Source organism: Rhinolophus ferrumequinum, chromosome 8 (assembly GCF_004115265.2).
Source record: "Rhinolophus ferrumequinum isolate MPI-CBG mRhiFer1 chromosome 8, mRhiFer1_v1.p, whole genome shotgun sequence".
In the NCBI taxonomy this organism is placed as follows: domain Eukaryota; kingdom Metazoa; phylum Chordata; class Mammalia; order Chiroptera; family Rhinolophidae; genus Rhinolophus; species Rhinolophus ferrumequinum.
This window is the reverse complement of record NC_046291.1, coordinates 30,252,764-30,267,533: the sequence shown is the minus strand read 5'-3', so window position 1 is coordinate 30,267,533 and position 14,770 is coordinate 30,252,764. Positions and strand designations below refer to the sequence as shown.

Genomic DNA, 14,770 nt, shown 5'->3' with positions numbered 1-14,770 from the left:
AGAGTACAACTTATATGTGAACAATGGCCCTACCTCTGATTTTGGCAGAAAAATGGGCTTAAAAATTCCCTTGAGAGATCATTTAACTATTCTGTAGTCAAACTTGTTACCACAGTATCTAAGCCATTTAAGTTAGGCAATAAAATTTAAATTTTTATTCCTAAATCTTAAATTAAGTCAAATATTTTTGATTTAACATTTGTATGTATTTGTGGAGAAGGGTGTTTTGAAATCTGTTTTAGCTGAGAGCAATATAAAACTCTCCCTAAAGTTATTTGAAACAAGGGAGATGTACTAGGGAGGGAAAGATGAAAAAAGAGAAATTAATATATAAAAGAAAACCAAGGTGTTAAGAAAAATTGAGACCCACAGAGAGGAAAGAATACTGATATCAAGGGAATTAAAAGAAGTCCAAGGTTACATTTCTGACATACAATTGAGCATTTTTTAAACATTATACTATTTTTGAGATACCAAAAGATAATTAAACCATTGCATTCTGCTATACAAAATATTTTTGCTTCATTTGTCCCACTAGTGAATTTTATTATAGTATACAAATTAACGAAAATGACAGCTCAATGCTAAACCTAATCTAAAACACTAAATTCAATTATTAAATCAATAAACATTTACTACCTGTGCTAAGTAAGCACTACAGACACAGTGATATATGAAACAAATTACCTGCTTTAAAAGAAAAAAAAACAATCCAGGCAAAGTAGCAAAATAGAGAATTGTATATCCATACCAGCTTTTCACTTAAGAAATTCACCTTTACCGTGTTTCCCCAAAAAATAAGACCTAGCTGGACAATAGGTTCTAATGTGTCTTTTGAAGCAAAAATTAATATAAGACCCAGTCTTATTTTACTATAATATATGACCCAGTCTTATATAACATAATATAATATAAGACCCAGTCTTATTTTACTATAACACCTAGTCTTATATTAACTTTTGCTCTAAAAGACACATTAGAACTGATTGTCTAGCTAGGTCTTATAGGTCTTATTTTCAGGGAAGCACGGTAATTGTATTACAACTACTACTAATAATGGTAAACATGTATTAAACACCTCAAGTAACATGCTTGTTTGTTCTAATTGTTTTTAATTCTATAACAATGTTTTATTTCTGTTTTATAGATGAGGCAACTGAAGTCAATATATTAAGAAACTTGCCCAAATTTAAAACAACTAATAAGTGTCAGGGCCTGGTTTTAAACAAAATATAAGTGACTCCAAAGGCCATGCTCCTTCCTTCAGATATATGTTCTAGTGATGAAAATGTTTTCTAGTGATTTTTTTAGGAATAATACTTACAGAAGTGAGCACCGGTACAGAAGAATATTATTTACTGCAAGACTCAATGTTTTGTGAGGTACTTTATTACCTCTCAATTATAAAACTTAACTTTATTATGTAGAGTGTTTGTTTACAATGAGTACTGAATACACAAAATATAAGACTTCAAAGGGCAGGAATTCCAATACCAATGTCTTAAACTGAGCACCATGAGAAAAAAAAAGAATACTAATATTGAAGGTACTTAAGAATTCCTCAGAAGGAAAGAGTTTCATAAACAATATAGTATTAAATACATAATATATTAAAAATAAATTTAAAAAATTTTAAATGCAAGGTATTTATAAATATTAGTCAAATAAAATAACTTAAAGAAATAAGTCATAGAACATTAACAATGCTGTCAATTGTAAGTTTCACCTACTTTATAAAATGTATTATCAGCAATTACTTATTAAGCACCTCTGTACTCAATTTAATTAGCTCAAATAAATTATTCAGTAGACATTTCAATTTCTTTTTCTTTAAATATTCCTTAAGTATTATTTTAGAGGGCTTTAAAAAAACTTTAAATTTCCCAAACTATCATTTTCAACTTACCAAGTTATAAATTCCTAACAGAAGTGCTTCAATGCAACCATTACTTTGTCTGTCTCGGCTAACTGTAAGCCGTAAATAAACCCATATCAATTCTGGCAAGAATTGCAATGTGAACCTCTTAAGTCGAACTTCAGAGCTACGATAGAGTTCAAACAGCTGATGGCAGACAGGCTCCAGGAGCTAAAAGGAAAATAAAGTACATTAGCTATTTCTATTCTTTTGGCTATAACTGTAATTTTTTAAAGGCATGTATACTTACATATTTTCAAAATAAGTTCTCAATATTAATTTTTGCATATTTTGAATCAATGCAACCAAAATCTTAATCCTTATTTATATAAACGACATGTTAAATGGACCAATCTACTAATTAAGTACTTTGTGCCCTATAATATCAACATATCTTTTAACACACTGTACTACTAAATTTATTAATTAGTTCTTTAACCAATGCACTACACTTAATATTAGTGAATTTCCTTTTCTATATTCTGACCAACCTTCACTATCCTCCATTTAAAAAAGTTTCTATTGGAAGAAAATAATTGCAAACGATCTTGTTGAAAATAAACTTTAAATATCAACCTAAGCCTATTATTTAAATAAATTATATACCACTCAGTAGAGAAAGGGATTTTGCAATACATAATATTTGGACATCCAAAATGCTAATATTTTAAATTAATGCTAGCTAATAAGTAAAACAAACAGATGAGTTTTGTGTTTTAAGACTGACATAAGTTCTACTAACTATATTTATTTGAAAGATTTTGAAAAGGAGGAAAGTGTACAGAAATAGCTTTTCCAATGTTTAACTGTATAATTCTTCTTATGATATCACACAATACGTCTTATGAGGAACTTCACAACCTTGAAAACTGAAGAAACAGAGTTTAAATAAATCTCTCCCTTTTCCCTAACATGCACTGCCAATATAGAATGGCTTTGTTGGAATAACTGCAGACTACACAAGACTATGATTTTAAAATATAGACAAAACACTGACAGGAAACTATAAAATAATGTTTAAGATTTAACACTAGCTTAAAAAATGAATTATTCAGTAATTTATATGCTTATCTCTATTCTGAATAATTAAAATAATGCATATACATTTGGAAATCTGCTTGAACATAGTTATACATGTCTAGAATGTTAATAATCTAACATTCTAGAATAAAGTCACTACTTTCACAATTGTAAATTAAAAGTAAACAAATCCTACGCTGATTGCACAGTTAATATATTTAGATGAGTTAAGTTTAGCTCTTAAGAAACAACTCTAAAGCTAAAAAAATTTACACACACACACACACATCCTAGTCTAGTAACTACTAAGCCCTTTATGTGAAATCACTATCATAATATTTGAAATCTTAAATAACATTCCAACCCGTCCCTTACACTGAATTCTTGATCAGTCAGACAATTTGCCTAAGGTCACAGAAGTTAGTGGTGGAGAAAGGCACTAGAATTCAGGTCTTCTGACACCAAGTTGATGTTCCCATTATACATTTCTTAATATTAGAATGAAAGTGGAGTAAGAGGTGAGAGTTGTTTAATTACAAATAGTATATTTGACGCAGTCCCAATAATGAAGCAATAAACTTTTAAAAATAGTCAACTGCTGGCCTCTTTTTTAAAGTACTGACAATAACATTCAGCTCTTTTGGGGAATTAAAGCTTGTTGCTCTCATAAATTTATTTATTAAAAAAATATATACAAGTATCAAATGTACGTTCCTCTTTAGTAAATGACTAAAATTGCCTTCTCTAAATTTTACTGGAGATGGAACAATTACGATTTGTTTATAACTTCCCTTCCTCAATAGCAAGAAGTACACTAGCATGTAGGAGGCTATATTTTAATTAAACATAACAAAGAATACAGAGTTATGAAAATTATTAATTACTCTGCTTATTTTAAAAAGCAGGGAAGAGGAGTGGCTGGCAATCCAGTAACTTCTGATTAGATGCCACTGCAATATAAGATAGTTAAAAACTTGCCGGGGAGGCTGCATAGCTCAACTGGTTAGAGCGCGAGCTCTGAACAACAGGGTTGCAGATTCTATTCCCACATGGGCCAGTGAGCTGCGCCCTCCACAACTGGACTGAAGACAACCAGCTGCCACTGAACTGAGGGATGGCCGAATGGCTCAGTTGGTTAGAGCACAAGCTCTCAACAAACACGTTGCCGATTCAATTCCCACATGAGATGGTGGGCTGCACCCCCTGCCAGCAAAGATTGAAAACGGCAACTGAACGTGGAGCTGAGCTAAGCCCTCCACAACTAGATTGAAGGACAACGACTTGAAGCTGATGGGCCCTGGAGAAACACACTGTTCCCCAATATTCCCCAATTTAAAAAAAACAAAAACAAACAAAACAAAAAACAATACTTGCCAATGCTATCTGTTAAAATCTTTAATTCTAAGCATATGTATCAGGCCCTCATGTTCTCAATTTCTCAGGATCATAAATGACTGACATCCTCTACATAGTGCTATCACCCACATCAAAAGGTATTAAAAATCATTATCCTGGTGAAAAAAACGCTTAAGCATAACTGATACCTTCCCCAGATTTAGCAAACAGTTTGACATGATAATTACTATGAGACACGGTATCTGATGAACACACTGAGAGCAGTTTGGTGGAATAATGATGACTAACGCCCAATTTGGGTTAAAGAAAGACTGTGAAGTAAAGAAAAGGGGTCAAGTAGACAGAAGCTATAAATAAGCAATACTTTATGAAGTTCATCAGTAAAGAGAAACAGAGAAATGGGGTAGACAATAATATAGGAGGCAAATCAAAGAAGGTTTTTAAAAAATAGAATATAGTTGTTTACCATATTCCATTTATCAGGGAAGAAAAATTCAATCATGGAAGAAAGAGAGGGAATAATTGCAGGAGCAATCTTTGAGGTGGCTGCAGAAGATGTGATCCAGGCCTAAGTGGAAGAGATGACCTTTGATACAACCTGGACCTTTCATCCACTGAATTACAGAAAAGGCATGAGAGTATGCGTATAGATGCTGGTAGAGTGGTATATTTCAATGGGAAATTAGGGAATTCCCAACTATTTTCTTATTCTTTTTTAATGACATAGAAAGAAAGCTGAAAATGAGCATTAAGGAGGGTGAGACTATGAGGAAAGAGAAGGTATAAAAGGATCAGTGTGAGAGGTACCAAAGAAGTAAAGCAAGACTACAACGCAGTATTATGTGCCCATTTGAGATTTTTTTGTCTTGCATTTAAAATGGAGAAAGTTGAAGGTCTCCTTGAAGTAGAAGAAACAAAAGAACTAATAGAGTGAGTAAGAGATCTGGTATGAGGGAAAGGAGAACAATAAAGCAATATGTTGGTCCAGAGATTAAAACTTAAGTTATAGTACAGGTGGGCCATGTTATGTAATATTAAACTTCTAGGAAATATATTTTCTTAAGAACTTTTATGGTCTTTAAAGCAAAATTATTAGTAAGAGTGTCCTAAGTTTCAATTAATATTATATATGGCACATGACATTTTTCTGAAATAATTTCCTGTTAACTAAATACATTTGATTATGTTCAGAATACAGCAAAATCAGGACTCAAACGGCCTCCCTTCTAGGACTAAAGTCCAGAATTGCTTTAAGATTCTATAGAGCTTCACATTCTGTTTTTCTGACAGACACACGGTTAGAACCTTATGACCTGATAGGAGACAGACCTGCTCTGGCAACTGGTTGATTATAATGACTGCTGGGTCTTGACCATGAATCCCTCAAGTTGCAATTTTTCCATTTCTAGCCATGACATATCTGACACATTAATATTATAAAGTATGATAATATAAAATAATGTGAATAACTTTTTTTAACTATCAAAGCTTCCAAAGTATAAAAACAAAAGGAAACTGATACTTTTTATACATTTGTGAGTCCCAATGAAAATGATAGCATTTTAGATTCATTTTGTATTTCACCATTCTTCTAATCAACATTTATTAATTATTAATTATGTATGAGAAAATACCAGATTCTGGGAAGTAACAAATTTAGAATACATGACCACTGCCCACAAAGAGCTTACAATCTAAAGAGAAAGCATAAAACAAATTTTAATAAGCAAAGCTTAAATGTTAAGACAGTGCAAAACAAGGGGTGGGAAATACACACATTCATAATTCAAACAGAATTTTGAAAACTCCTGAACAATGATATGCATATATGTACATTACCACACCTAAAGTTATAAAACATTCATAAATACACAGAAAAAGAAGCAAATGAGTCCTGCAATTGCTGCTACAAATAGCAACAGATGCAAGCCTAAGTGAAAGCCAATCCAAGTTTAGAAGATAGGAAAGAAAGAGGTCAATAAGCAAGCTTTTAGTGATAGGACAAAAATGAAGATGCACTTTAAGTTAAGCTGCTGGTTAGGAGATGATTACCTGAACTTCTTCAAACTCACTCCAGTACACAGCAGAGGCACTCTTGGAGGCTGTATCTGGGAAGATAAGAAGCTACTTTCCTGTGTGTTCCTTTCATTATCATTTTACAGCATACATGAATCCAGTGGTGATAAAACTGTATGTCATACTATTGTGTTAATGAAAAGATAAAATGTGTGTATTTTGCATAAATTAACAAATAGATTCAATAGATGCATTTTTTCCCCTTCTTCTATCACAAAACTGAGTAATAGGAAACTCTTATTCTAAGTTTATTAGTCTTGATTATTTAGGCTAAAAAGTGCTTTCTCTGATCATTTTCAAGCTAAATTTACTAGCTATCATTTCATGTTACCAGTCTGAGTTCACTGATTAATTATACATAGTTCTATATTGTCAATAAAATAACTGCCACAATACTTAAAATAAATAAATCTAAATTAGTATATGGTTGAAATTGGGCTTCCAGAAAAGGAAACATTGAGAATCGGAAACAGAAAAGTTTCAAATTAAATAAATAATCTACTGAGATGATGGTCACTCAAATGAAGAATCAAAACATACTGTTCTCAACGGGAACAAATCTGATTAAAATATTTAAAAATATGGAGAGAGAGGGCATGGGGAAAGCCAAAGCAACTATCAGAATGAAAAACAGCAGAAAGAAAGTTTTCCAGTCCCTTAAGAAGGATTAAAAAAAACAAAAGCAAAAAAAGGGTACAGAAAACTACAAACCTTAAATATATGTGTTTTAGTACACATATTTCATTTTACTATGTTCAAATTATTTTTCTTATAATCTCTCCTACCTCATTATCTGAATCTTGAATAACTTTATAGAGGGCTGGTACCAGTGTTTTCTTCCGGTGTAAAGTTGCAGCATAATTGGTGATCTGAGTGTCAGGTAATGCCTAAAAAAAAACATCAAAAAAAGAAATTAAAGGCATCCAAATTGGTAAGGAGGAAGTAAAATTGTCATTATATGGAGATAACATGATACTATATAGAGAGAACCCCAAAAACTCCACCAAAAAACTATTAGAACTGATAAATGAATTTAGTAAAGTAGCAGGATACAAAATTAATATTCAGAAATCAATTGCATTTGTATACACCAATAATTACCTCTCAGAAGGAGAAATTAAGAAAATAGTCTCATTTACAATGGCTTCAAAAACTATAAAATACTTAGAAATAAATTTAACCAAAGAAGTAAAAGACCTGTACTCAGAAAATTATAAGACAGAAATCAAAGAAAATACAAATAAATGGAAACACATACCATGCTCATGGATAGGAAGAATTAATATAGTTAAAATGTACATACTGCCTAAGGCAATATATAGAGTCAATGAAATTCCTATCAAAAGACCAAGGACATTTTTCACAGAAATAGAACATATAATCCTAAAATTTATATGGAACTATAAAAGACCCAAATAGCTATGGCAATCTTGAGAAATAAGAACTAAGTGGGAAGTACCACAATACCTGACATCAAATCATACTATAAGGCTATAGTAATCAAAACAGCATGGTACTGGCATAAAAACAGACACATAGATCAACAGAACAGAGAGCCCAGAAATAAATCCATGCCTATATGGTCATTTAATCTATGACAATGGAAGCAAGAATTTACACTGGGGTAAAGACAGTCTATTCAATAACTGGTGCTGGGAAATCTGGACAGACACATGCAAAAAAAATGAAGCTGGACCACGTCCTTACACCATATACAAGAATAAATTCAAAATGGATTAAAGACTTAAATGTAAGATCTGATACCATAAAACTTCTAGAAGAAAATATAGGCAGTAAATTTGCAGACATTATCCTTAGTAATATTTTTACTGATATTACTATATCCCCTATATTTTTACTGATATTACTATATCCCATAACATATGGGATTATATCAAACTAAAAAGTTTTTTTCACAGCAAAGGAAACCATCAATAAAACAAAAAGGCATCCTACTGAAGGGGAGAAGATATTTGTCAATGATACATCTGACAAGGGGTTAATATCCAAATTTTATTAAAAACTCATTCAACTCAACACCAAAAAAACAAACAACCCAATGAAAAATTGGGCAGAGGACATGAAGAGACATTTTTCTAAAGAGAACATACAGGTGGCCAACAGACATAAGGAAAAATGCTCAACTTCACTAATCATTAGAGAAACTCAAATAAAAACCATAATGAGATACCACCTCACTCCGGTCAGAAGGGCTATCATCAATAAATCACCAAACAACAAGTGCTGGCAGGGATGTGGAGAAAAGGGAACCCTCGTGCACTTCTGGTGAGATCGCAGACTGGTGCAGCCACTATAGAAATCAGTATGGAGGTATCTCAAAAAAATTGAAAATGGAACTACCTTATGACCCAGCAATTCCACTCTTAGGTATCTATGCAGAGAAATCCTAAATGCTACTTTGGAAAAATTTATGTACCCTTATGTTTATTGCAGTGCCATTCACAATAGCCAACACATGGAAACAACCAAAATGCCCATCACTAGATGACTGGATTAAGAAATTGTGTTATGTCTATATAATGGAGTATTATTCGGCCATAAAGAAGAATGAAATCTTACTATTCGCAATGATATGGATGGACCTAGAGAACATTATGCTAAGTGAAATAAGTCAGACGGAGAAAAACAAATACCATATGATCTCACTTATATGTGGAATCTAAAGAATAGAATAACTGAACAAACTAATCAGAAAGTCTCAGAGATATAGAGAAAAACTGAGAGTTGCTAGATGGGAGGGGAGTGGGTATAAGGGAGAAGGTGAGGGGTTTAGAAAGCATAAATTAGTAACCACAAGATTGCCATGGGGATATGAAAGACAGTTTGGGGAATATAATCAATAATGTTGTAAAGACTTTGTAGGGTATCCAATGGACACTTGTCTTACTAGGGAGCCCACTTCATGGACGATGTAGATGCCTGACCACTGCAGTGTACACCTGAAGCTAAATAATAATGAATGCCAACTACAATTTTATATATACATTTTATATATATATATATATATACACACACACACACATATATGTGTGTGTATACACACACACACACACAGACACACACACACACACACACAGGCACAGGATGTGGAATACAGCATAGGGAATAGAGTCAACAGAATTGTAACAGCTATATACGATGTCAGACGGGTAGTAGATGGGGGGAAGGGGTTATCACTTTGTGAGGGGTATAAATGTTTAACTATTACATTGTTTTGTACACTTGAAACTAAAACTGAAAAATAAATTAAAAACATAAAAAGATGGAAAATAAAAAAACACCATCAAAGGAAAACAAAAGTAAACTTAAAATTCTGCAAGTCAGGAAGTTTATTTTACATAAGTTCCTCTTGGAAAGATTTATAATAGAGTCAAGAAAAGTAAAAATAATTAATACAAGAAATAACCAGCGGATGGGTGGCTCAGTTGGTTAAGAGCGTGAGCTCTGGGCAACAGGGTTGCCGAATCGATTCCCACGTGGGTCAGGGAGCTACGCCATCCACAACTAGAATGAAGACAATGAGCTGCCGCTGAGCTCCCAGGTGGCCAGATGACTCAGTTGGTTGGATCATACACTCTCAACCACAAGGTTGCGGTTCGACTCCTGCAAGAGATGGTGGGATGCGCCCCCTGCAACTAAGATTGAACAACAGCAACTGGACTTGGAGCTGAGCTATGCCCTCCACAACTAAGATCGAAAGGACAACAACCTGACTTGGAGCTGATGGGTCCCAGGAAAAACACTGCTCCCCAATAAAGTCCTGGCAATACACACTGTTTCCCAATAAAAAAAGCCCAAAAATTTAAAAAAAAGAAAAAAAAGAAAGAGAGAAAGAACCATGAGAGTTAATAAAACAAAGTAAGTTAGGATGTTATATAATTCTAACTACCATACTCAACCATGAAAAATGATTAGGGATCACACATTATGCCAAGACTGCTTAAATGGGTCACCTTAAACTTATCTAGTCTAAAAAAAAATAGTGTAGAACATATTTCAATTATTGCATTTTATGTTTACAAAACACTAATTTCTATAGTGTTCATAAATTATATAGTTTTCAATCAAGTAAATGACTTTAAATTAGGAAATAAAAATATAAGGCAAACTCCTATTTCTATGCCTTATTAAAACTTGGGCAAATTTTACTCTCTTGGGCAAATCTCTTTTACTAAATATATTTTAAAATGTATATATCCCCTCATCAATCCTAACAACTACTTTCATTTTTACATATTCTCTTCTAGCCATTATTCACATTACTGCCTTTTTAAAGAGTTGTAATTACAGAAACATGTTATTTCAAATTTTGCTATTTCCACTTCATATCATGACATTTGTTTCAGTTTCTCCACAGATCACATATTCACTGTTTGAATTACTGACATATAGAATCATATGACACATTCTTATCCTCAATCTCATTTACCTTGAATTCTGATAACCATTCTTCCACAACTCCACGTTCAGATCCCAGCATCTTCTTTCACCTTTGATTATTCTTTTATCTCTGAAAGGAAAAAGCACTGAATTGAGGACAGCATGACTACATACAGAAATTACCAAAGGTAAATGAAGTGTGCCTTTCACTACAAGAAGAAACTCATCTAGTATATATTTTAGATAAGGAGGCTTACTTTAATTAGAGTCTAGAGCTCAATTAAAACTAATTTTTTTTAAAGAAAGAAGTTCTATCTGTAATGATACATTTGAAACCTATTTTCCTAATGCTTTTATATTTTCCCCATCAATTATACTTCAAAGTGGCAAAAACAAATTTATTGAGCGAAATCAAACTGCACGTTACCCAAGACAAATGCACAGTCCATGCCTGGAGCTTTTACCAAATATACAACTAGAATAAGTTATACATCACAGAACACACCATGTAACAGATTATAAATGACAAAGATAGAAAAGCTACAAATCAAGGGTATATATTCAGCAAACTGATTACAAATGTATATATACTACACGAAATAAGGCCTTCGAAGAAGATAGATTTTTATGCTTTCTAAAATGGAAAAATGTCCAAGTAGAAAAAACATATGATTCCTTTAAAAAATCATATAAAATATAAAGAAGCTTATATACACTAAACTATTAAGTGGTTGCCTCTGAGGGAAAGATTATTGATGATATTCTAATTATGTAATTTTGAATTATAAAAAGAAATAAAGAAGCATGTATTATTTTTAAAGTGAGAAAAACAATAAACAGTTTTTGGTTTTTAATTTAAGTCTCAAAAGATAAGAACTAGAAATAAAGAACTTCTTGGGGGGGAAAGGAAATGTCTTCAAAGCAACTGAAATGAAAGTTTCTTTATTAATAAGACAGTATTTCTAAGAATGTGTCAAATTCCACACTGAAATTTCTTCTTTAACAAAGGAAATCAGATTTTATAGTTTCCCCCTTCAATTCTAAAAGGATTTAAAAAAAATCCCTATATAATGTGCTCTACCAAGTACTACATAAGCAAGGAAAACAAAAAGGAGTAAGACATGCCCTTTATTTTAAAATAGCAAATGTTCTTAAAATAGACTGATGGATTTATTCAAATAAAATGCAAGAGAAAAACGAGATAGGGAAATCTACAGATCAAAAAAGATGTAAAAAGAAAAACAATAACCAAAGTATGAATGTTACTTGGACTCTGATTCAAACAATTAAAAAGAGCATGACACAACTGAAGGAAGTTGAACATCACTTGTTTTTTAATGATATTAAGAAATTATTATAGGTTATTTTTATATTTGATAATGGTATTGTAGTTAGTTTTTAAAATAGTGCTTATCTCTTAGACATACCGAAATATTTATTAGTGAAATTAAGTCTGGGATTTGCTTGAAAATAATCAGGAGGTTTAGGGGGCAGCCAAAGGAGGAAAGTGCATTGGGTATAGACGAAATATGATTGGCCATGAACTGATAACCACTTAAGCTTAGTAACTGGTTATCAGAACACATGTTTCATTACATTATTCTCTCTACTTTGTTACAGGTTTGAAATGTTCCATAATGAACTATAAGAAAAAAAAAGGTCTGGTGAACTAACCCTACATACAAATCATGATATACAAGTTATAAAGCAATGGTTCTTAACCTTTTTAGGAGGAAGATGTAGGCAAAAGCAGAAAGTCACAAACTTCCCCTCCACCTTTGATATCCGAACAAAACTATGGATCCTAATTCAGAAAAAAATAAATATGATGCCCATATGCACACTATTTTGCAAACAATTTTAGGGAGTTCATAGATCTAGCAAAACCCATAGTAGACATGGACTCCCATGTTAAAAACACTTGATGAAGAAATGAGTCCCTTAAAAATAACTTCAAAAAACAGATCACAACTACACATCCCAATGATAACCCCTTTCAAAAAAGTACTTTTATAAGGCTCCTACATTTATTACAATGACTGTTCAAATCATTTTCAGAATTCCCTTTTTTTCTTTCAAATACCAGTTAGTTAAGTGGTACTAAATACTCTTTAAAACATAGTTCTTCACCTAAAAATGGATATAACTGTGATTACTGTGCATCTTACTCTATGCAACTTACACCTCCATTAAAAAAAAAAGTGAATTACAAGAAAAAGTAAAATAAGCATGGATCCATCATACACTATAATTTTCAGTTTGAACAATTGTCTAAATATCCTGAGGTAGTTGCCTCTGGAAGCTTCTCAGAACTCATGGAGACAATTGACCAAAAAGCAAAGGAGGGATTCAGTCAGAAATTCATTGATCCATTCTATAAATATTTAAGCATAAACTATATGCCAGCCATTATGCTAGCAGCTGGAAATACAATGGTAAACAAAACCAGATGCAGACTCACTCTAATGGAGCATTTGTCTAGTGGAGGAGACTAAATATATTTTTGCAGAGATGAGGAAGAAAAGGCACACAAAAGCATAAAGCAAAGGAACCTAACACTGTTTAAGAAATCAAGAGGCTTCTCAGAGGTAGTGCTGAAACTGAGATATCAAAGATCAGAAGTTAAGGGGAGTAGGAAAAGCATATTCTAAAACGAGAAAAAAGCCTATATAAAGGTCCTGTGGCAAGACAATAATAACACAGGAAGTGTAGAATCTGAAGGAAGATCCAAGTGCTGGGAGCACAGAAAACAAAGGGCAAGAGTTGAGGGTAGAGAGGTAAGCATGACCCAAAGTATAAACAGAACATACTAGTGCACATTAAATATGGAAAGTGACTGAGGATTTTAAGAGATAGATAGTAAGATTCAAGGTTTGAAAAGCTTATCTAGCTATGATGCAGAGAAAGGGCTGGTACGCCTTTCGGAGCTAGCTACAAACTTCCCAATAGTATGAAGACTAAAAAAATTCCAGGGGTTGCGACGTACTGCATTTGCTCTGAGAGTTCCTACCAAGTCTCTGGAAATTAGAAAAACCTGAATAACTACTAATAATAAAAATAGTTTTTATTTACAACGTATCTGAAAAATAAGTAAGCTAGATTCCATTTTTATTAAGCTTCAAATAAAGTATAAAAAGTTAAAGCAAAGCCTACATTAGTTTCTCAGGAAATAATTTTTTTAGGGATAGATTCTAACGTATTGATCTCCCTTTGATATTTCCCTTTCCTACCAAGTCTCTTATGAAGGTATAAACAAAAGGAGCTGTTTTGTTAATAATCACTTATAACATCTCTTTCTACCACATTATCGGTATGAGTTCAGTGGACCACAAGAGGAAAAATAGACTTAATTTTATATCCTCTTTTAAAAAGTACTTCAGAAAAGGAGGTAAACACTTTCGATAAATTTATTCTCACGTAAGGAAGAAAAGCACAATTTCATTGTAGTGGTGACAGAAAGGACTTCTTTTTCCAAAATAAAATAGGAACTTAAAAAAAACTATATTTCTATTGTTGGATATTAAGTGATTTTTATTTTTTATTTACTGGAAAATTAAAAAGCCATTCCTGTTCTGTACTACAACTATGATCTCTAATTTTACAAATATCTTTAGCTTCAAATATGAATAGTTGATATTCAATTATTAAATAATTTAAAAATACTATAATGTATGCCTATATAAAAAAAAGGAACCAAGAAAGCCCAACCACCTACACTACCGACAAAGATTAACACAGTCAACCGTTTGTTATGTATTTTTCTTCCAGATATATATTCATGTATGTGTATATATACATAAATTATCAAAAAATACAGTGAATTCTCCTGCTGAGTGCCATCCAACAGAAAAGCAAGGATCTTCAACACAGGAGGTGGCATGTTGAACCCTAGTAATCGTGTGTGACTTTCAACTTGTTCAGTGTAGTAAGTTGAGTATGAGCTATGGTTGAGAGAAGGTGTTTTAAAGTGTGCCATAAATCATGGGTCATGAACAACACATG

At 32.5% G+C, this 14,770-nt stretch overlaps 1 protein-coding gene across 8 annotated transcripts in view; it reads right to left on the bottom strand.

Annotated features, from left to right (window-relative positions):
* HYCC2 (hyccin PI4KA lipid kinase complex subunit 2) overlaps positions 1 to 14,770 on the bottom strand; it is a 73,553-nt gene that overhangs the window by 34,643 nt on the left and 24,140 nt on the right. For all 8 annotated transcript variants that reach the window (XM_033112846.1, XM_033112844.1, XM_033112850.1 and 5 more), the window contains 3 exons: positions 10,818 to 10,898; positions 7,153 to 7,254; positions 1,907 to 2,086 (listed from right to left, as the gene is read on the bottom strand). In XM_033112846.1, the coding sequence (XP_032968737.1) occupies positions 1,907 to 2,086; positions 7,153 to 7,254; positions 10,818 to 10,868 (333 nt within the window). In that variant the 5' untranslated portion in view covers positions 10,869 to 10,898. The remainder of the gene's footprint in view (positions 1 to 1,906; positions 2,087 to 7,152; positions 7,255 to 10,817; positions 10,899 to 14,770) is intronic.